The sequence below is a fragment of the Coloeus monedula genome (genome assembly GCF_965178545.1).
Source record: "Coloeus monedula genome assembly, chromosome: 14".
NCBI classification, from domain to species: domain Eukaryota; kingdom Metazoa; phylum Chordata; class Aves; order Passeriformes; family Corvidae; genus Coloeus; species Coloeus monedula.
The window spans coordinates 17,941,852-17,965,923 of NC_138794.1; the positions used below are offsets into that span (position 1 = coordinate 17,941,852).

A 24,072-nucleotide genomic window follows, 5' to 3' on the forward strand; every position below is an offset into this window, starting at 1 on the left:
AGATTTATATAAAATATCAATTTTAAAAAAAAGGCAATTCCCTGTTCCAGGTTTATGTGTGCACTGCATTAATTAATAGGTGGTTGGGAAACATGAAGGACACTGTGCAACAACATTGCTTGTATCACACTTCATGTCATGTGAGAGCTGATCCATGTTCCCAAAGCACTGACAACTATCTACATGCAAAATCAAGATGGGAAGGGACAAATAAAGGTGCAGAGATGGTATTTCCAGTATCAGGAAGGGACAGCACCTCTTGATCTCTGAATGTAGCAAGTATTCACTTTACTCTGCTTTCATGCATCGTGATGCCTTTTCTGGGGATGAAATGCTGTACAAACAATTATAGGGGAGCTTAAATGGAGCAGTAACAATTTTTCTTGGCCTCTGTATTGCTGATTTCCAGCCTGAAAACCAGATTTTATTTATAAAACCAGATTTTATTTGTATGGATCCACCAGAAATGTCAGGACAGGAATTCCTGGCTTAAGTCGACTGACCCCCGAGGAGTACTGAAGGACTGACAGGACTCTGAAATGACAAGTGCAAACCCAAAGCTGCAGTTTTTTCTCAGCAAAACAGAAGTGCGGTGAGGAAGCAATACCGCGTGCCCTTCCGCAGGGCTGAGCAGTGGGAGAGGAGGAGAAGAACGGGTGAGCGGTCACTGCGGTTCGGCAGCGGGGGACCGGAGGGCTGCGAGCCGGGATGCAGAAGGCAGTGCCGCGAGTCAGCCCGGCGGGGGCGGGCGGTGGCCCCGGGGGAGGAGCGGGGCTCGGGCCGTCCCTGGCGCGCGTGTCCCCGGCGCGGGGCCGGGCTATCGGGAGGAGGGCAGGGCGAGGGCGGGGCGGTTGGCGCGGCTGGCCCGGCCCGCCGAGGAGGAAGGGAAGGGAAGGGGAGCGGACTGCGCTGTTGCCCTTTTAAGCGAGCGAGCGGGCGCAGGAGGCCGGTACAAAGGGAGCTCCGCCGTGCCCCGCCGGCTGGGGCTGCCCCGGCCCCGCCATCTTCTGCCCCGCAGGCGCGGCCGGGGCCAGGGTCGGGCCGGCTGAGTCGGAGGGAGGCGGCGGCAGCGCAGGCCCGGGCCCGGAGATGAGGCCAGGATGTCGGTGTCAGGGCTCAAGGCCGAGCTGAAGTTCCTCGAGTCCATCTTCGACAAGGACCACGAGCGCTTCCGCATCGTCTCCTGGAAGCTGGACGAGCTCCACTGCCAGTTCGTGCTCCTGCCGCCGCCGCCGGGCTCCAGCCCGCAGCCGCCGCCGCCGCTCACCATCCACTGCAACATCACGGTGCGGGGGCCGCGCGGGGCGGGGAGGGCCGGGCACGGCCCGCCCTCGCCATTGTCCGCGGGGCGCGGGGAGGGGGCGCAGCCCCGCCGGGGTGACTCAGCACGGGGGGACCGGGGGCCGCCGGGGCCGCTCCTCTGGGGCTCCGGGCGCCCTCCCCGCTGCCACCATAACAAAAGTTACGGGGGGCGGGCGGCCCCCGCCTCTTTTCCTGCGCGGCGGGGGCTCCTCCGGGGGACCCGGGCACGGGGGAAGGACGCGGGCCGGGGCCGCCGCCGGCGCTTCGGAGAGCCGCGAGCCGAAACAAAGGGCGGTCGGGTCCGGGGTAGCGGGCACAGAGCCCCGGGGCGGTGGCGGGGGGAGCAGAGGAGCCCCGCTGCCCGGCCTGGCCCCGCGGCGACTTGCGGGGCACCAGGAGCGTTTTGCGCGGTGCCCGGAGGCGGCGGGCGGGCGCTTTACCGAGTGCGCCACACGGCCGCGGCCTGGGGCGGGCCCGGCCTCCCCCGCGGGGCAGCCCGAGGGGGCCGCAGGGACGGGAAAGTTGTCAGAGTCGCCGTCCTGGAGGGGTAATACAGAGCCCCTGCTCTGCTGCCGAAGGGCCGTTTTATGATAACCGTGCGTTTAAACTTGTCAGGGAGTGCGAGCAGCCGTGTCCAGTCTGATGGTCTGCTCCCTGCCAAGGGCTTTGGAGGTTCCCCTTTATGTGGGGTTTTCTCCCCTTAAATTCGTTTGGCTCAATATTTTTTAAATGAGTGGAAGAGAAGCTGAATAAAACGTTCAGTGTTGTGGGACGTGTAACAATCCTCTGGTTTTTTTAGAAGTTTAGGCCTAAACTTGCCAAAGGATTGGAATATATTGGCATCTGTGACTCATGTACACAAAAGTGCTGGAGATTCATTTTTGTTGGGTTGGTTGCAGTTATAAGTGTTTTAAAATGCCTTATCAAGATTCATCTACACAGTGATGTATTGAAGAACTGGGTGAAAATAGCATGTTCAAGTTTAAGGAAGATAAATTCTACAGCTTTTTTTTGGTCTTTGTATGAAAGTTTCAAACACCATGGTGGTAGAAACATGAATATTTCAGTACTGAAAAATGAAAATGTGTATGCAAACCAGGCAAGTCTAATAATAATCATGACCAGATTCTCACTTGCCTTAAAGTAACTTTATTAAATTAAAGGAGAGTTGTTAAGTGGATCTTTCAGTTTTCACAGTTAACCGTCATGAAAAGTTGCTTCTGTGGTCATGGGATAGATGTTTGTTTTACTGGATACTTGTAAGATATAAGATGCTGGGGGTTTTTTGGTAGAATAAACAAGATGCTTTGGTGTTCTTGTTTCCAGACATGACCCATCAGATGATGGTTTGTGTGACTTCCTATAAATATTTTTCATTCAGTAGAGGGCATTCCATTGCAGAGAAATTTGGCTTTTTGTTTCCACACAACATGATCTATTTCATAAGTCTTGCTCTAAACAATAAAATGAAAGGTCTGATGATTGTGCACCCTCAGTTGCCAGTTGAATTTGATGGGTTATTTCTTCTTTGTCAAGTCACAGCTAACAGGTAAGCCAGCAGTAAGACCTGAAATTGTTATGCCCAGAATTTGTGCTGTGGTGTTTATCTACTTCTGAGACTGCTTTCATTGTAACTTTCAATAGTAATTCTTATTGTGAAGAAATATGCCCACTTAGCTGTATGCCTTGGTTGAGGTGTGTCTGAGCAAGCAAGAAACCACTTAGGTCACCGTTGTCATATTTGTGTTAATGAGGAAACAGTGTCTGCAATCTGCTGTTACAGTCTCTTGCCCCGAAGGTCAGGAGATCTTTCACATGCCATTAGACTTGTGGCGTATGAACTTGCACAAAGAACAGGAAAAGTGCTCTTTGAAACCCCAGAACTGAGACTTCTGCTTTGATGAAAGGCTGTGTCTGAGCTTCTTGAAGCTTTTGTTTCACAGTTGTCTGTGAGCGAGCAGCTTGGTGCTTTCCGATGTTGACTAGTTTTTAGCTCTTTGAGGCAGGTGGCTATTTTCCCTATCTGTTAAAAATAAATGGGGATAGGGCAACCTGAGATATAGAGGTGGCTCCCTTGAAACAAATGGGCAGCAGGTAATAGAACCAAGAAGAGAAAGCTCATCTCTGAGCTTCTGTTCTAGTTCTTTGACACACATGTTAGAACTCTTGAGAGTCACAAATGTGATTTTTTTTTTTTTTTTTTCCCCTCCCCGCTAAATGGGGTCTCTTGGCTCTAACTCCTAATTGCCTCCAGGTATTTTTGGAGGGTTTTGTGGGTACTGTAAACTAGAAAAGCCTAAGTCTTTACTGTGCTTCAGTGGCTCTGCAGGTACTGTGGGAACTAGAGCTTTAAATAGCAGTAGTAGCATGCAAAGACTGGTAAGGCTATAAAGTTGTTGGTAAATATATTTTCTTGGGGAGACTCTGCATCAGAAGCTGCTGTCTTAGCACTCTGGATTTGCAGAGCAAATACACAGCTTTAACTCTTTGCTTCTTCTAGCTGGTTTAGCCCGTTCAGTACTGATCCAGCCAGGGTATTTCCTTTACTCAGCAAAAGCATATGGTGGATTGTATCTGGATGCTCAAGGATCCTGTTAAGGGGGAAGAGTAAGCACAAAGCTCAATCAGCACTTCTTTTCTTTGTGGTTCTGTTAGCATACTCAGTATTTTACGTAAAATGACAGCTGTCTAGCAGCGTGTAGAGATGCTGAAGTTACGGGATGGAGAAATACCTGGTAGGGAAGGAAGCTTTTAGTAGCTAAAAAGAGGTCTGATAACTAAGTTGGCTCTGATATTCCCAACAAATCTTTTTTGCTCTCCAGCCTCTAGAGAGAAGGCAGAGGGAAGACAAAATATTCCTCTGGAGAGGTGAGAGAGAATGTATGCTTAGGAACTGTATAAGTCTCCACAAGTTTTCTGGACTAAAATTCACAGTTTGAGAAGTCTGCCACTGGCATTTCTCACTGAGATGATTTGCTGATTGTCTCTGTAGTATAAGTTTGTAGAACTATCAAAGTTCAGTGTTGGCTATAGCATCTCAGGGATACTGTACCTGTGACACTGAACGCTGCTTGAAATTAAAGCAAAATACATTTTACTTGATAGCTCTTCTGTTTACAGAGTGGCAGCCAAACTTGGTCCTTCACTATTTCTGGTAGTGACCCATATTAGAGCTTACATGGTTAATCAGATTGTTTTAAAAGAGGCACTTCAGGGTGGAGTCACCCCTGTCAGAAACATTGCTGCTTATTCCTGAGAGCTGTCTAATTATTGAACTTGTTCAGGCTGTGTACCTTCACATTCCCATTTTGTTATGCCAACAGCAGTGTCTCCATTTGGAGTTTTATTTCTTTTTCTCTCAGGTTTCCTTTTTAGTTAACAGCACTATTCCAGTTGATCAAGTTCAATAAACCTTGTCCTGTTCCTCATGTGTTTTGAAATAGTATCAAGCCTATGGCCTTACTTAGAGGAGTGTTTGTTGATCATGACTTTAGGCAAGTGTCCTTCAATACAATCTCTGGTTTCAGTTTGGTACCTTATCAGACTTAGGTCATAGTATTGCGAAGGGTGTGTTAGAAATATTGTCCACCGAAATCTTTTTCTTGTTATTTCAAGGAAAAGGACTGGTTTGGATTGCTGTTAAACATTTTGTATTTTTCATATCATCTCCTGAAAGAGAAACTGGATATTAATATCTCTCCGCCCATATGCAAAATTACTATTGAAATTCTGTGTCCTCAAGTGACACTTGCAGGTAGAATGGGGATTTGTGCCAATTCCGAGTGGGAGCAGGTTTGCCCTAAACCGATACAGGGCTGTGATGTGCAGTGATATCCTTCATACATTAGCAATTCAGTTCAGGTGATGTGGCTGACTCAGTAAACTCTTGCTTCTCTGTTGGAAAGAAGCATCTTCTGCTGAAAAATAACCCTGCTGCTAAATCGGAGTTAGAAGCTGCTGTGAATGACTTGAAAAGGTTGCTGTCTACAGATAACTGCAGTTGATGGGACAAGACTTTATTTTCCCTTCTAAACCAGAATGGATAAAAAGATATTACCTGTGAAGCTTTTGACAAGCTGGGTGTATACAGAGAGTGAGTGTATTGGAACATGTGACAGTTCTTCAAAGGCATAGGATTTTCGTATTGAACTCACTCCTAGCTAATGCCTAGACAGCTGGTAACCTTTTTAAAACGTTAAAGGTTATTTATTTGTACACATAACGAATGGGCCATTCAGTTCCAACCACAGATTTTTTTTTTTTTTTTTTTTTTTTTTTTTTTTTTTTTGGTAGATCATTAGACATTCTGTAGTGAGGTTGAGACCTTTTCCTTGCAGCGTATGGATGCCACGACTGTATAAAAACATACACATCTTTATCTTGATAATATGTACTTTTTAGCTACAGTTAGATGTACTTGGTGATTTTAAAGAAGCACTCATGCAATAGAAATTGACAAGTTTAGTATTGTTTAGCAAACCAAAATGAAGCTAATAAAAAAATTACTAAAAGAGTAGTGAGGATTTTAATTTCTTTTTTTAATGTCAAAGCTGTAATTGGAAAAAGAATATCACATAAAGGAGTAGGAGGAATCTTTTGTGTCTGGAAGGCAGGACCTTTCTGACCATGGTCTGGTTGTGTGATGTGTGAAAGGCTGTAACCAGTACCTCAGGACTTTACAGATGGTTCTGTCCTCCCTACAAGGTATGAAGTGCTCCTAAAATATCCTAGAAAGCCACAATGGTGGGCTTCAAATAGAAATGCTGGCATATGTTGAGATGTGTATAGTAAATTGTGTTCATTTCCAGTGTGTTGCTCATGTGAGTTAATGATACAGTAACTTCAGAACTAGGATTGTAGTGGTCCTTGAAAAAGCTCTCTGTGCCCTTTGATAATTAAAGAAGTTTAGTAGAAAGAATTACATTCTTTTTATTCAACACCCTTCTGCATGTGAGCTATTCAGGAGGTTTTGTGTATTGATGCCTTGTTGATATCCTCAACATGTATTGAAAGTTAGGATTGCTAGTAAGAACAAAGAGTGATGGTGTCCTGTACACTCTGTAATAGTGCTGTTTCTTGCAGACCAGCAGAGGCTATGTGCCCTGTGAGGTGGCTAAAATGGAGTTTGCTGGATTAAGGACCTGGCTGGCAAGTAAAAATTCTTACCAAGTTCTTGTTGATCTGGACTATTTCCCAGTCTGGTTCAGCTGCACAAACAGCTGTCCCATCACAACAAGGGCGCGGGACTGAGTGAGAGCTGCTGCATCCAGCACTGCTGGCAGAGCCCTGGGTGGCGCTTGGAACTGACCTCTCCTGGGTGCAGCGCCTGGGGTGGCACCAGGCCCCTGGGCCTCCACCAGTGTCTATGTTGTTACAGTGACAGCTGGACCAGACTTAACTGCAAGGAGTTTGTTTACTTGAAAAATCTGATTCATTCCAGCAGAGTGCAAGATGCAGAGATGGAGACAGTTCTCTAAATAGTATTATTATTAGGAAAGAAAAAGAGGGCGTGGAATTTCTCATTAGGAACAATTATTTGTAGAAGTTGATTAACAGAAATGACTACTATTTTAGTTATGTCTCAGTGTGGACTCCTGTTCAGTATTGTCAGGTTGTTTGCTTTTATGTAGTTTTGCAAGGTTGTAAATGCCTGAATTCCTGGCTGGAGTATTAGGGGTTTTTTTTCCTTTAAATGGTAATATTCCATTTTTAAGAGACATGACAATTGATGATTTAGTATATGTTCCACTGAGTTTCTTCAGCTGCAAGCTCTGTAAGAGAAGCAAAAATGACCTTTCACCAGCTCCTAGAAGACAACTGGAAAATTAAATGACTGATTATAGTAAGAAGAGGCTATTTAACATTTAGATCTTCAATCAGACTGCCTGTATGCAGTACACTTGAAGCTAATATGATCAAAATAGTTCTCAGTTGATCTCTAGTGGAAACAAGCATAGCAGTTAGTGTATATCTCACTGATGTCTTGCTTCCAGCTGTAATCTCTAAGCGTGGTATGAAAATAATGACCTTATATGTGGGGATTTTTTTTCTTTATCTCTTGCTTACAAGACATCTTGGTGTACTAAGTACTGTAGAGCAGCTAATACATGATTTCTGAAGATTTAGTATGAACTGTATTCTCCTTTCTCTCAGACATCAAAATTTTTTTCCACCTCATAGCAGAAAGAGTTCAGTACAGTTGGAGATCTTGTAGTAGCTTCTTCAGTGTGTATTCAGTAAGGCAGGAGCTTAAGCTCTGTTAGAACTTGTATAGTGGCATTAGAAAAAAATCAAAGCGTTCCTGAGCAGTGGTGTTCAAGATACCACAGGCTTCCTTGAATTTTTGAAGTAGGAAATAACTGTGGTAAGAGTTGTGGTATTTAACTTATTAGTGGTAGACGTTGGTTGAACTATATGGTACTGCAGTTTTGCATGTGGGGGACAAAGCTTTATCTTAATGGCTCTAATCTGAAGGCCCATGGCTAAGCAGCATCAGGGCAGCTGTGTACATGTTACTATGAGCTTGGTGAGTGGTGGCTGGAATGCTCTCAGGTGTAAGGAGCAACAGGACCTCTCTTAGCTGTGAGTGAGAACGAAAAATCCTTCTATCTGCAGGAGTATGTGGAGCACAGCAAGTTTGCAAAGGGAAAAGGTGGAAAAGAGAAAGGTTGCTCTCAGAGAGGGGAAAGGGCACAGATAGAAGGGGATGCTGAGTGATTTGAACACTTGAAAGATGTAAATTTCTGAATTTAGAGAAAGAAGGGGAAGCCTCAATCTTTTGGGTGACAGCAGAGATGATACCAGACTCTTCATACTGTGGAGTAACTGTAAGTGATAAAGGTGAGAGGAGGTTTGCAAGGAAACTTTATGAAATTAAGTTGGTGAGAGAGAGACGTGACACAACTTGGTTATAACCAGTTCTTCTGTTCTATCCATATTAGAAGCCGTTTCTTGTTGCTCTGGCTTTGTGACGCTCATGTAGATGATAACTGGCCTGTATAGTTGCAAAAGTAGGTAATTAAATTAACTTGATGATTAGAATGAGTTGATCATTTGTTTCAAGTAACCAGACTTCCTGGAAGAATTTGGGCACATCAGATTCTGTGCTGGTAGTAAAGAGAGTATTGTAGAATGAGATTTGCAAAATACCTTTCTCTTCAGCCCCTGTGTGTAGCTGCTCTTAGGTAAAGCATTGCCAGCTTGAGTGCATGTGTAATGTGTGCATTAAAGGGAACCCCTTGTGTCTGAGAGCTCCCAAACAACCAGCCTCTGACAACTGGCAGGCTGAGGGTACAAGCACACAGTGGCTTTTTGTGTGTGAGGAGTAGGATAGCTTGATCCTACTACTGTGAGGTGCTGTAATAAAAACCTCGATATAGTCTCAGGTCTACAGCCATGTTCCCAATAAGCAAGTCACTTTGTTTTCAGCAGTGCTGTGTGCTTTGCTCAATTTTGAGTGTGGAGGATCTGTAACTTTATTTGTTGCTGTTAACATTGGCAAAGCCATGTTCCTTAGCTCCCTTGTATTGGCCCTCCACAACAGTGTACATTTTCAGAGACTACACACTGCTCTAGAACAACTGACTTGCTATGCTGTTAATGCAATCCTGTGTAGCATGGGGTTGTGTTTGAGCAGCAGTTCAGTAGCATTTGGTGGATTTTAGTTTGGGTCTGGACAAAAGTGCTAAGGGTGTTTAGTTTTTTTCTGTGAATTTCCTTGAGTGGAGAGATGACATGCTGCATGATGATGATGTAGAAAGTAAAATGCTGCTTCACAGTGATGAACAGTAACTGCATTTTATCAGAAAAGTGCATTTTTTTTCTTTTATGCTACAAATTCATGTTTTGATTCTGTGTAGTTTTGTTACACTGGACAAGTAGCCTCCTGCCTTTTGCTTGGTATGGAGGGAGAATGAGGTTTTGGCAACTGGTAAGAGTCTGATACCTGTTTTTCCAAGGGTTATGTGCAATTTCATGTTTTGGAATTGGCAGTTGGGACATTTTGCATAGATTAAATAATTTGAAGAAGAACTGTCTGTAAGAACTTGACCACAAGAAATGTAAGAACTGTGCTGCCACATTCGCATTCATGTTTGTGACCATTTGAAGTGATATTTTGTGCCTTTGCTACTTTGGCTGTAGATATTTTGGCTTCTTATCAGGTCATGATGTTTTGAGCAGTGAGAGGTGTGTGTACCTGGACAGAGAGATACGGAAGTAAAACACAAAAGGAGCTTGGATTATTTCACAAATTTTGAACTTATTAGCCTCTTGTATGTGCCCGTTTGAAAGCAGCAGCTGCTGAAGTTTTCAGGATTTTTTTTCTCTAAATGTTGTTTTCTGTCTTGGGTGTATAAAAAAAATTTAAAACTTGAAGATTCCCATAATAATTTCAAGAGAATTCTATGGGCTTGGATTGAACAAATGAATTAGTGCAGGTGAAGGTGCAAATTGCAAACTGCATGGATTTTGGAATAATTTGTACGCAAGTGAATTGCCATTGAAATACAGTCCCTGTTGATACTTCCTTAGTTCTGTGGTCACTATCAATGAAGATTGGCACTTACAGATGATGCTGCATCTGTATATTGCAGAAAGTGTTCCATGATCTAAGCTTTCAGTTGATTTAGAAATATTCTGTGGTCCCTGTGCACTCATGCAGAAGGCGGCTGTAGAAGGTGCAGTGTCAGAGCACCACTTGTGTGGCTGACACCGAACGTGACAGCAGGGCAGTGGCTTTGCTCTCAGAAGGGTGTTGTGAAGACAGAAGGGCTCTCCAGAACCATTCTGTATACTTTCAACAACTATTTCCTCCTGGTTACTTCTGTGGTAGCCTTCTGCAATCAGTAGAACTTGTTCATACAGAGAACTGTATTTTTGTTTGGGGCAATTTGTGGTTGCAGAGTACATTTCACCAGCATCTATAGAGTTGTGGTTTGTTACAGTCTTTCTGCTCCATGAGGCACATGCCTTTCACCCTCCCTTCTCTAGCATGGCTGTATTTAATAACATAAACAATTCTAAAGCAAGGTACTCTGCTACACTTGCCTCATTCCTTGGAGAGTGTGTGGGAGAGGCAAATTGTGACCCTGTTAGTTGTGTTGATTTAATACGCTCCTGAAGGTATTGGCTTCTGCAGCGCTGAGCATATTAGCAGAACTGACATAGAACAGGATTAGGGGATTCTTTCACCTTCCTCCTGCAAAGGTGCAAGATGATTAAGCTCTTGCAGTCCTAGGGATTCAACCAAAGGATGATGCTTCACCTGGGATTGTCATGTATAGCCTGTAGCTGTCAATACAGCCATTAAATTTGAGAGTAGAATTGCAGTAATTTTGTACGTTGTAGAGAGAGATGCGTATTTCAGACAGCTGAACTTGGTGCCTTACCAAGTGCAGGACTTGTAAGTGTTCTCGCTGAACTGAAGCCTGTCAGGCTTTAGGGAGGATGGAAGTAAAGTAAAGCTATACAAGCTTGCCTTCAGGCAAGTTAATAGCATGTTATATACAATTTTAAAATTCAAGAGGAAAAGCAAGTTAAAGTTTTCCCCTTGTTTGGTAGTGATGGGTTCACTTTGCTTCCTTGCTACCACAAATACTAAATTTCATTTTAAACCCTCCATTGCAAACACTTTTCTTATCTTTTAGAACTCTTGATCACTGACATGTTAGATTCTTTAAGAAATGACAAATTTTTCATATCTAAAAGTGCAGATGTTAGGGTACTGTAATGTTCAATAATTTGATCTATACAACACAGCAAATGGTGGTGTCTGAATGTTTGAAAATAAAAGTTAGGGGGGGTTAAGTAACTGGAGGTTTCTGGGAAATGGTTTTATTTGGATTACTTTCAATGAAAGTGATTCTTCATGCTTTTTTCTTTCTTAATTATTATAAAGGATCAGTTGAGAGGGCAGATGACAATCGGCTGGCTTTTAAAGGTTCTTAAGCCTGTAGATTTCACTGGCACTTGAGCTGCTAGTGGTAGAAAATGCTTACTGCTTCTTAAACTGCCTTTGGAAAATTTGACCCCTAATAATGGGAAACAATCTGTCAGTTGTGTAATCACAACTAATGCTATTTTAAGTAGCTGTAAGTACTAGTGTTTTATGGTCACCAAGCTGAACTTTAGCTTTACAAATCTTCTAAATCCTAATATTTTTGTTAGAGGAAAAAGCCCACAGAGTTAATACTAAAGGCAGCTTGATATGGGTGAAAAATAAATAGTGAATGATTAACTAACAATTGCAAAAAAATGTGTACTAAATTGTAGCTAAGTGTTGTTTATTATTCTTCAGTATTTATTGAATGTTCATGTAGGATGTACATATGACCCCTAATAAAGATCTGATTCTGCTGTTTAATTAAATAAATTGGAAAGTTGGAAAGACATTTGGGATTTAAAATAAATTATTTGGCATGTGTTTATAGCTGCAAATGCACTCACCTTGAGAGGATTGTATTAGCCTTCTGAGACGTCTTGTTCCATTAGGATTTACTTCATTACCAAGATCTGGGTGAGCAAGAACAGTCTCTTTCCAATCTAAGATTGAGTTGTATCTGGTGTAAAAAGAACAGAACTAGATTCTGCCTAAGATGGAGATTTTGCAAAAACTAACGAACAGACAAGAAGTAAAACTGACTGAAATTTGTTCAGACAGTATGCTAAGGATTTTTAAAAGAAACCACCCCCACACTTTTTCCATCTAGTATGATCTGTAAATTAAAGAAAATTAAGAACTGTTACCTTGTAACTGTGATTTGAAATCATAATGCAGTAGCCATGTGTTTAAATGTGTTTTCCTACCATTTAGCTGTGATAAAATGGCTCAGTTGTGTGCAAGGAGATATGATTACTCTATTGCCTTGCAGCAAACTGCAGGTACAGGTTGTTCTAATGTTAAGAGTGAGAGCAAGATGTTTTGATTTGGCAACATCACAATTTTAACAGTATTGTAGTAATTTCGAAATGTCTCATTTAAAAAAGTCTCTTACTAATGTCAAAATTGTGTCACTGGAGCTTAGAAAGCAGGATAAAAGATTATATAACATTGCAAGGAAATGGCCTCATTGTTAAGGATGAGAAAGCTTAGATAGGATATACTTAGATGACAGATCCTGTCCAGGAAAAGCTGTCTTAATGTGTGTGTTCCTGGAATCTTCTGTCACATTTTGCTGCTTTCTATTTTTTTTTCCTTTGGTAAGCAAAATTGTTAGTAAAATGTAAGTAGAGCTCTTACAGAGGATGTAATGGAATGTCTGAACAGTGAGATCCCATGTGTATTCTTCTAACATGCTGTGGTTTTCCTAAATGACTTTGATCAGTTTTGAAATTGTTCCCATGGCAGAAGTACAGGGCTTTATTCTCTTTGTATTTTGTGTGTTTGTTAGTGGGCTGAATTCTTTCACTGCATTCTGTCACAGAAGCATTTGTGTTGACAAAGCTCCCAGTCTGTCCTGGTGCAGATACAAAGAGTCTCTAGAAGTGATGATGCCATGAATTGTAATTGTATCTGTGCTGCTGTAAACATCCTGCCTTTGTCCTGCTCCAGTGCAGGCGAGGTGTGATGTCACTGCTGTCCTGTCACTGCTGTCCAGCAGGCACTGCTGTGCTCCGCAGCCCTCCCTCTTGGGATGAGCTTCTGCCTTTGCTTGTGGAGAGCAGGAAAAAAGCAGCAGTTACATAAAACCTCTCAGATACTGAATATGGTGATAGCTGTGCAGCTGAGAGAAATCATATAGACATGACAGCTCTCTAGTGAAAGGCCCACAGTAATGGGGCTTTTTAGCCACTGACAATTAATAGTAAAACAACTGCTATTTTAGGGTTCCTCTCGTGAATTGTTGTCTTTGAGAAGCCTGTGTTCCTTACATGACACTACAGCTCAAATCCACCTCTTATCTCTATAGGATGCAGATACAGGAAAAAAAACCCTGACTTAATTCTCTCAACAGAAATAGCTCTTGTGAAGTTCAGTTGTTTGACCTTACAAACCACAAGCTTAGCTTTAAGTTGCCTGCTGTGGTTATTACAAACTCATGAGCCTTTTTATATCTCAAGTTCAGAACGTTTGAAGTTTCTGTGAATTCTGTATTTCAAAATATAGTGACTCATATCCGCGTGGAAATCAGCTGTTCCAAAAATATGGATTACTTACAGATCTAAAGAAACTTAATGCCATTTATGTTTTTAAATTAAACGAATATATTTATTGGTAAGTCTGAAGAATTAAGAAGCATCACAACAAAATGGAAGTTTGATTAAATTTGTATTTTAATATTAAGCATCTGTTGTGAAAAAGTTGGAATGTGCAATTAAATAGTCGTACTCCAAAAATCTAAAATTTGAAGTATTTTCTGATACAGCTGAGTAAATATGCTTGCAGTGTTAAAGAAGAGTTTCTCTGAGAAGTTCCATTTTTCCCATTCATGTTTTGTAAGCTAGATCAGACTAAAAATTTGAATAGTTGATAATTTTTAGGACATAGTCATATGTGCTATACACTAATAATCCAGGCAGTATCGAGTTCTTGACATTTCCTCACCTACAGGAGGATTTGTTTTCAGGGCAAAAAATGGAGTGAGTGTAAACCATGAGTAAGGACTGTCATTCAGAGCAGGAGGCAGCAGCACATTCAAGTAGCCACTTGTAGCGGGTTGAGTTCAAAACCAGGCAAAAACACTAATTAAATGTAGTGGGTTTGGTTCAAAATATTCATTACTTACTTATTTTCCTTCTGTGAGATAAGAATTAGGAGAAAAGCAAAGCAGGCACAAACCTTAAACAGTTGCAGTACAATGAAAAGAGTTTTATTACTAATAGAATTAAAAGTAAAGAGAAAATAACAAAACAAAATTAAAGCAAATCCCCCCCCTCCAGCACTTCTCTCCTTTTACCCAGCTCACACAAGGGATAACAGAACATGGGATGTTAGTCAGTGTTCCAGTTCTTGAAAAGTCTCTCTCTTATGCTTAAGGAAAAAAGGGTTTTTCCTTCAGTTGCACGTGGTTCCCAAACTGCCACCAACAGCAGATCCACCCGGAAACAATCAATCTGCTGTGTGTAAAACATCTCTTCCATGAAAAATCTCACAGTTCCTTCACACTGCAAAACATGGGCCATCACATGGGGTTATTCATCTTTTTAAGGATAAGTTCTTTTGGCCTGCACACAAAAGCTTTTTCTTCGCCACAAGTCTCTAGCAGCCTCTTACTACTTCTATATAGCCTGGCATAGGCACTCTTCACAATCTTCACAGGCACACGAGGATACTCCATCCCCCAATGTTCTTCAAATGGATTAAAGAGACAAAAGTTTGTGGTATTACAGTTTCTTACCACGGCATGCAAGAAGGTTTCTTTTAAGCCGCGCCAGAATCGTGGCACCGCCCTCTTTTCTCCCGTCGCCATGCTCAGCTCCGTCCCACGGGACTCACTTCTCTTCCTCTCTGACTCTGCAGCCGCCACGCTGAAGGGTGTTCTTGTTTGGGCTTTACGGTGGAGAAAGCCTCGCTCCCTCTGTGCTGCTGGCTGCGTGGTGTCCTCTTCAGTTCAGCACGAAGTGTGCTGGCTGCAGACAGGAGGCTCTGCCGGCTCCCGTTGACTCCGCCGGCTCCGCATGGAGAGGAGAGGGACCCGCCGGTCCCCAGAAGCCGCGCTGGATGGGTTTAGCTGTGAGCAGTCCATGGCTGGTTTTAGCTGCCTGCGGCTCTGGGACAGTTCCCCCCCAGCCACCCAGGGTCCGTGCCGCAGCGTTGGGAAAGGGGGAAAGGGGCAGTGGCCCCGGCCCGGCCCGGCGGGGCCGGGAGGCTCAGAGCCCCCCACCTCCCAGCAAGCGAGCTCCGACAAAAAGGGGAAGTCCCCCCTTTCCGTGCAGTTTAAATATGTAAATTGTGAGAAGCGTAATTGGTCTTAAAGACTGTCCATCAACTCAGGGTCAACCCAATACACCACTGCAATGTATTTAAAGTCATAGTGGGATTGCTTAATCATCAGATCTGCACTGTCAGTCATGTCCCTGGCTGATGACAGACATGCTGCAAGTATTTTGGAGGACATATTTATATAGGCCCCCAGACTGGAATAGATACTGGTTGCAATAAGGAATGTCCTACTGTGGGGTTGTTCCTCAAATTTTTTCAGGTGGAGAAAGGAGAAATAAAATTGTCAGAAAAAAGGAATATAGACAGTGAAGAGTTGAGTTCCACTCTCTAAGCAGTCTTCAGATTCCAGACATGATTTAGAAGAGAGGACTAGCAGGTGTTTGTGTTCTGTAAATTTTTGCAATTGATAGACTTGCATAGATCTGGACTAACAAAATTTTTTAAATGCTTGATTAAAAAAAAAAAAAGCCAAAAATACCTGTTAACAGAATGGTGCATGCATGCACAGTCCAAGTGTTGACTGTATCTGGAGAATATTTTTATTCTAATGAGTCTGAGGATTTTAAGAAACAGATGGCTTGGTGAATCTTGGAAGGGATTTTGCTTGTTCTTTGTATTTCTTGATGGGAATGTTGGTGTCATCTAAAGTCATGGTAGTAGTGTTTACCCTACTGCCTTTCTCAACTTCATGAGCTGGCCAGAGAAGCTCAGGTCTCAAAAACAGCTGGCTTAAACAAGTATTCAGGCAGTGGGGCCACGGTTAGCAGAGATTCCCTTATGCTGTTGCCCACTGTGCATCCAGATCAGTGCATAGTGTGAAAGGCTTGAGGTGAGAAGATTGCTCCATTGCAGAAGACTTCACAAATAGGTTGCATGTTATTAAAAATGAGTGAGATGTGATCAGCACGAAACCTGGAATACCTTTAATGAAGTTTAGCTCCTAAAAATAACAGTTTAGAAGTGGCAACAGGGGGATTCAGCTTTATTTCTCCCACAGAGATAGTGGTTAATCTCTTAAGTGAAACTGAGGAGAAAATACACTCTTCTCAAGTGCTGTGTTGTGTAAAGGAAGAAAGTGATTAAACCACATCCGTAAGCCTGCCGTAGCCATAAGTCTTGGCAAGCTGAGCACTGGACTTTCTTGATAGATATTTGAGATTTTAGGCCTTAGTTAATCAAGACTAGATATTCCAAGGTCTCTGCTTTGTGTATAGGGTCCTTTGAAGTGAAGGTAAAAGATGTGAACGATACCTTTATGTAAAAATACAGGGAATATAATGTATTCCTTTAAGGTGTGATTTAGGAAAAAAATACATAAACTCAATGGGATTGAACTTGTTAAAACATAAGTTTATGCAAAGGCTTCAGTTTACAGGTGGGAATTTTAAACCTCTGTATCTAGAACTTCTCTGGAGTATGGTGCCAGGTGGGAACTCAGTCTGTTTTTCCAAAACTGATGTCCTTTAGTCACATGGCTTCTTTTATGGGGTTCAGCACTTCAGCTAGAAGGTCAGTTAGGAAATACACTTTATTAACAGCCAGTTCTGACATGCTTGTATTTTTCTCCAGTTGTCAAATCTTGACTGTTAAGTGTTGAAGAATGAAGCATAATTTATTGTTTCTGGAATGAGAAAGATGGATTTTTTTCATTTTCAACTGCAGTGAGGGCAGTGAATGAAAATTCCCTCATTATTTTATAGGACCTGGGGATATGAAGATAATCTGTGTGATAAAACTGAGATTCAGCAATTTGTCCTCAGCTACTAAAATTTAATTGAATAGGTGAGAAGTAGAGAATGCCTTAAACAACTAAAACCAAACAAGTAGAATCCATGTACGTCAGTGATGTGAAGGGACACCTACTGTTGAGTTGGAAGCTACATGGTTTCCTCCATCCTCACAATGTTACCAAACCTGTGTGAGAAGAAAATTGGAATTGCTTTTTGAAACCTATAAACAAGAGCCTAGGGGTTTCTGTTCACCTTTCTCTACCAGGGGTCTGTTAAGCGCCTTTGGAAGGGCTGCATCCTGTGGCACCTTAGTGACAGTGGCCCCGTCAGCAGCTGTGGGCCACATCTCTTCCGTGGATTCCATGTGCCCGAACCATGGCTTGTTGTGCAAACTGGAACACACTGGTAATCCTGTGAGCCCGTTTGATCTCACTTGGCTGTGTCCTGGCACCTGCCTGGCAGCTGTAGGATGCTGTGGAGGGAATGAAGTTATGCCGTAAACTTTCCTGTATGCAGTATATTGCATGAGAAATCTTTAACAGTGGCAAGTCCTCTGTGAGCCTTGGTGTACAAAGATAAAATGGCAGACTTTGGCCCTGTGATCTGCCAGTTAAACTGTCCTCCAAGGCAGGAAATTTGAGCTATATTGCTTTGGTCTGTGGGTCTAGAAGAGTTTCAATAATCCTGTTTGAGGAGGAAATCTAAAGATTCCAGGTTTTATTGCTTTCACAACTTTTCTTTGGAAGAAACTGTGGTTTTATGCAAAATCAGCATCGGTTTTATTCTTTGACATGTACTACTTGAGATTCCATTTTTTGCTAATTATCACTCATACTGCATTTTTAAGTTTCTCCCTCCTGCTCCACCTGCCCCCAAGGTTTTAAACATTTCAGCACTGCTTCTTATGTATATCCATCATCTGAGAAAGATGAAAATAGGATGAAATACTAGAAGAACCAGTTGGCTGGTTTTCTTTCAACTTCTTTTGCATTGCCTAAAAATGCAGTGCTAAAAGCTTCTGTGTTACCTGACATAGAGTAAGATAAAAGGTGATGTTAGTATTGCGTTATGAAATTCTGGGGATAAATTATTTTTAAAAGCTTTGGGACTTGTTGTTTATTTGTTGGGTCTTTTGTTGTTTGTTTTTTTTTAACAGGAGTCTTACCCCTCTTCATCACCAATATGGTTTGTAGAATCAGATGACCCAAACCTGACTTCGGTCTTAGAGCGTTTAGAAGATATTAAGAAGAGCAATACTCTGGTGAGTGAAGTGTTTTGGTTATTTTGGGCATTTGCTTGGGCTTGGGTGTTTACTTGGCTTTGTCACATTAACCAGCAGGTCAGGTAGTTCAGTTTTAGGGTTATTTGGGGGGATTTTATAAACACAACTTTCTCTTATAAAAAAAACTTATGAGCCAAAAGTAATCCAGAAGTTTTGATTACTTCTTTTAGAGAGTAAGCATTTAAGTAAAGTTTCAGCCCCAGTAATTACAGTGTGAAGTTTTCTGAAAATGATTAAACAGTGAAGTGGGTGAACATATTAAAACTACTGAATAAAACAGCTGTTGTAGAGTTTTCTTTGCACAGAAATCTATTACAGAGGCAAAACTTTTTACTCTTGAGAATGTATATTCTCCAAAACATGACTACAATACAAAGAATTCTTGATTTCAGTAAAGGGAACTTGACCTGATAGCTTCTGGTTCATCAGAATGTTCCTTAGGTACTGATACATTTAAGCAGTGTTGCGACTTTGGACAACTGCTACTTAAAGGAAATCTTTGTATACAGATTCTAATGGTTATTTTGTATTTCAGAAAACTCTCAAGCATTATATCTTACTTAAATACCCTTTACATGTAGTGATGGGAGCTCGGGGGAAGGCCACATGAATATAAAAATTAACTTTCCATTCTGTGTAGGGACCTCTCCTTGAATACTGCTTGGAAATAAATTTCAGCACAAATGCAGTTTGTTCCACAAAAAGGAGTATTGCAGCATACTGACAAATTTAGGTGGTCTTTATTAATTGATGATATTAACATTTTGTGTTTATTTTGGTGGACAGGGATGTGATGCATACAAAAATCAGTCTGCTGAATACTGCTTATTGCATGGGTTATGTGCTTAGTATTTGGGAAAAATTGGGAATGTTCTTTCTTAGGAAAACCTACTACTTGTTATGTTTACTGGGACAATGTTAATCTAGGATACCTAACCTTACACAAGAATGTACAAGTGTCTTTTTCTAAAGATAGCTGAGGATGCATTTGACTTCTGGTAGAAATAACTAGGAAACTAATAAGAGTGATAGTCTTTGTGGGCCTTGACAGAATTAAAAGCAGTTGTAGAGCAGCATCAGTGTTTTAATGCATTTTGTTGGATCCGATTGCACAAGATGTACATCTCTGTATTTTCTATTTCAACCTAAAATTTAGACTAAACTACATTCAGAAAAGTATTATAAATCTTAGTCTTTGTAAGTTTTGCCTAGAAAGACATAGGAAGGGATAGTGACAGAAAAATGAGCTTTTTGCTTAAAGACATTTTTCAGAAGATTGTGCAGCTTGAAACTGCTGTGGCTGGTATTCAGCCTAAAGGTTCTGAACAAGACATTTCCTGTGTGCAACTGCCTGAAAGAGGGTGGAAAGCTTTGTTGTAAACATGCATGGGACTTGCTGTGCTGAACTGCATATGCACACAGACTGCTGATGTATCTGGTAAGAAAACAGCTTCTGCTATCAAGATTGTACTTGCCCATGTAAAAGCTGCTGGGTTGATGTAATAGACACCTGTGATGGCCCGTTGGTTTCTCAGGAATCCACCCTGCATCGTGCTATGCCAAGGTGAAGGCAGATGGGAGTGGTTGAGGAGACAAATACTTGCACTACATAATCTGACTTCTTTTTTTGCTCCAAAGACTTGGCTTGTGAGGTTTTGATTGGTTTTTTTCTCCCTACAGCTCTTCCCCATGAAACTCCCTCCCTTTCAATGGCATTGGAGCAGTTCACACACAGGCTTTTTGCAGTAGGGTAGGAAAGGATAGGGAACTACCTGTAGAAATCCAAAGGCTTCTAATTTATCACAGTCTCATAAAAATTCACTTTGTTTAATTTAGAATAATCTAGAATGTTTCAAACCAGCTTTCATTTAATTTACTGCAGGTAAAGTATCATTAGTGCCATGTTGCTCTAAACTCATAGTTATGAGAGCAGTCAAATTTTGAATGGGAAAAGGCATTGAACTCTTCCAGGAGCTCAGCTGTGCTAAAAGCACTGCTAGCACATGTACCCTGGTTTAGCCTTTGGTATTACACTGCCCTTTCTACCTGCTTTGTAACTTGTGACAGGTGTCAGCTGTTTGGGAAACCGAAGAACATGCTCTTCAGGCGTAAGTGTTTGACATGTAGAAGCCTTGTCATTTGACATGGTAAAAGGAAAACTGGCTTATGATGTCGAAATCATACATGTTTCCTGGAAAATCTTCTGTGGGTCTGAAACTGTGTTAGTTTCCGTCCATCAGCGTGCTGCTTGTGCTGTGAAAATTTGTCAAAACACTAAAAATGTTGAAAAGTTATTAAAAATGTTGATCAGCATAGATACCATTAGGCTTGGACAGCTTGGCTGCTTGGTTGTCAATGCTGAACAAATTTCAGTCAGCAGATGAAGGGGCTACAGAGTTCTTTCAGCCCCTAGTGTCTCCTGAATTTCCTTCTGAAAATCAGCTACACTTAGACTTTTTAAGTATGAAGCTGCCATCTGCCTTCTAGTGGCTGTGCTGTGCAAAAGAGAAATCTTACTGCAATTCCCTTGTTCTGGTTAGTACGATGGAAGTAACATGATGCAAGTCTGAAGCCTCAAACCTTATTTCATGAGATGTTAAATATAACTCTACACTATTTGGAGGTCTGCTTTTTAAAAAGAATAGGGAAATGGGCTTAAATTCAGAGAGGCAGCTTTAATTCTCACACTCTAGATCTTAAACTTGCATGGAAGATGTCAGAAGTACACAATTCCTGGCATAAATATGTTTACAGCTTGGATAAGCTGCTGTCTTGAAGCACACTGCTTCTGTGTTAATAATTTAGATTAAGTCCCACATGGAGGCATTTCAGGGAAGAATGTTGTCTCTTGCAAACTCCCAGTGTGGCAGCAGCTATTTCTGTACTGGGAGTCGCAGAGACAAAATGCAGGAATAAGCTTTGCTTTACTTTCTGAAAGTGCCCGAGGCTGCTGAGTGTGGGGGAGGTATTGTGACTGTTACCTGCTAGCCAAGTAGTGGCCACACTCCAAGTGACAATTATTGCTTCCCTCTGTTTCCATTTGTATTCTTCTTCAGCACTTTCTCAGTGGTAGGCTAAGTTTTATTGATGCATTTATTTTTATATAGATATTGTGGGTGTGGGTAGAGACACATAGAATAATTAAGTCTTTCTAGGATTAAACTATACTTCTTAAATTCTTTTTTCTTTGTAATCAGGAAACAGGGTGTTTCATAGTGAAGCCAGCAGGATATTAATATCTTAAAAGGTATCCTAAAGTTGTTAGTGCTTTCATACTGCATTAGGAAGACCTCTTTGTACATAAAGAAAAGCCTTCTAATGTAGGCTGGGTTTCAGAAAAAAATCTTCTAAACTGTTTTTGGATATGCAGGATATTAAGATAGGGAACAAAATTCCAAGAGGTGTTTGTGTTCTAAACCAGCCTTATGGTGTCCACAAGAATCACCAGCTTCTCAGAACTCCTGAGGCATTAAAAATCATAGGGGTGTGTGTTCCAATTATATAATTTTTGTAATTTTGATATTAATTATAATCAATATAACAAATTTATAAATGCGTTGTTGTATTTGGTCACTTGAGCATTTCCCTTCTGCAGGCTATTCACCTTCCTCATTTACCCTGTGGGTTATGCATTCTGGTTGCTGTTTACTTTGTGCTTTAGGCAGTTAGTGCTCCAGGGAAACTACTGGTGTACTGATAGTTCATGTTTCTTCAGTAGCCTCAAAGTGCATCTGTTAAGCATTCATTTTACATTTGTCAAGCCTGTGAAGTTACCCTGGAAATATATTTAAATTATTAATACATGATAGAAATCTGCTCTCCCTTTTGATAGTCTGTTCATGTACATACCAAGACATCAAATCATGCCAGGCCCTGCTTAGAGCACAGGGGTGGATCAGATGTCTTCTAGATGTGCCTTTCAGCTCAAATTATCCTGTGATTTTTCATACAGAGGAGCAGAGGATAAGGGATAAGTGATGGTGATCCATGGCAGAAAGATCAATGGTATGAAATTAATTCCTGTGGAGGAAAAATGTGGCAATAAGGAAGAAGGGTGGAAGGGTTGTACAGACAGGATCAGCTTCTTGCTCTGCCACCATCTTTGCAAATTGTAGATACTGATTTCAAATAAAGCAGCTGATCTATAAAAATGAACTGCTGTGTGAGTTGCATTAAGCTAACCCTGAAGTGTAGAATCCTGCCAAGGAAGGGGATCCCTGCTCTCAGCTGCAGGTCTCTGCCTGCCCCTTCATGATGAAGTGGTGCTTGTGTGCTGAAGCACATCAGGAATTGATCTGCCACAAAGCTGATAAGCTGCCACATAGTTGTGTGATCTCTGGTGCCAGTGGAAGTGAGAAGGTGAAAAGCTGCTGGAGGACCTTGTCAGGCACAGCTGCTGTAATTTGGCCCAGGTTGTGCCAGCAGCTTGTTGTTTCGAAGGTGCTCCTGTTCCTTGCTTGTGGCCCTGTGCTCAGAAGCAAGGGAAACTTACAGGGTGTTAGGTCCTGGCTGCAAAAATTTCTTCTGAATTTCAGTTCAGGTAACAGGATGTTTTGTGGGGAGGAGGGGGTGTGAAGGAAGCAGGGCAGGAAGCAGTTCTTAACTCTGCAGCCTGTATTGTCTCTTTCCGTCAAGACACATCTAATAGTGTGTTCATCTGCTTTTCCAAGGTCAGTGCTAATCGACCAGCACAATGCCAATGGTGGCAGTCTTCCCTCACCACTTAGATTTATTTTTGTATGATTCACAGAAGATGTAAACAAATTATTGGCTCTGCAAGAAAAATTACAGCTCCTAGAATTGTGTGGTTTATGCTCCAGCACTCCATGAGGCAATGTTTGTGCAGAGAAAAAGTTTCTCAACAAAACATGTAGCAGTGTAACTTTACGCATCTTGCACATACTGAAAATAATAGTTCTAAGACCTGTGATTCTTTCTGGCAGCTAACTTTTTGATGGATGAACCTGATTCCTGCCTTCTAAAAGATTTCATGATGTTTCAGATACACGGGAAACTTCAAACAAGTGTAGAGTTTTAATGCTGATGAGCAATGTGTTTGTTACTGAAAGTTTTTTGTCAAAACCTATTGTGTCTCGTGTATATACTCCTAAGAAATGTGGTGCTGGTACCCCAGTCCTTTTGGTGATACCTGCTTCATTTTTGAGTTGGATTGACTTATCGTGAATGATGCGGAAACAGCAGACGTGGTGTGATAGTGTTGTAATGCAGGCTGGTATCTCAGCTCATGGCCTCAGATGAATAAATAACATTCCTGTTAAACGCAATGTGGAATTCTGCTGTAGAAGGGAAAAGCACTGAAGCTTTCAGATAGCATAAGGGCAACATTTGCTAATCCCTGCTAGTGATTTGGGCTTGGAAATGAGTTCTTAACCCTGGAGAGACTGAATTTTTCACTTCCAGTGGGGTAAGGTGAGAGCATTTAAACTGGCCAATAGCAAGGCTTTAGAAATGTATTTTGGAGTGTGTGTGCAGAAATGCCTGTCTTGTATGCTGCCCTCGACAAGTGGCAAGACAAATTCTCCTTGGTATCTGGAAGAAAAGTCCATAAATGGTTGTATAATTTTTGCAAGCTTCATCTAGGGTATTGTTTTGCAAATAATGAAGTGTTGACCCTTTTACAAATGGATTTTGCAGTCCTTTTTTTTGTTTCCTGACACAGCTGTGCGAAGACCTTGGGAAGTTAGGAATTGCAGTAGTATGGTCTTTAATGTCTTGGCCTTAACTAGGAATCTGAGGCTGCCTAGAGAAAGTTAACAGCTGTGGAAATCAACTTAATTACTGGGGTGATCAAAAAGCAAACTTAATGTTCGTTTCTGCAGGAATAAATTTTTTTTTCTGGCTTGCATTAGTGAGTG

General features: G+C 41.7%; 1 protein-coding gene across 1 annotated transcript in view; it reads left to right on the forward strand.

The window, feature by feature from the left end:
• The first annotated feature begins 880 nt into the window (after positions 1–880).
• UBE2Q2 (ubiquitin conjugating enzyme E2 Q2) overlaps positions 881–24,072 on the forward strand; it is a 47,810-nt gene continuing 24,618 nt past the window's right edge. The window contains exons 1-2 of the mRNA XM_082290932.1: positions 881–1,286; positions 18,071–18,175. Of these exons, the coding sequence (XP_082147058.1) occupies positions 1,101–1,286; positions 18,071–18,175 (291 nt within the window). The 5' untranslated portion in view covers positions 881–1,100. The remainder of the gene's footprint in view (positions 1,287–18,070; positions 18,176–24,072) is intronic.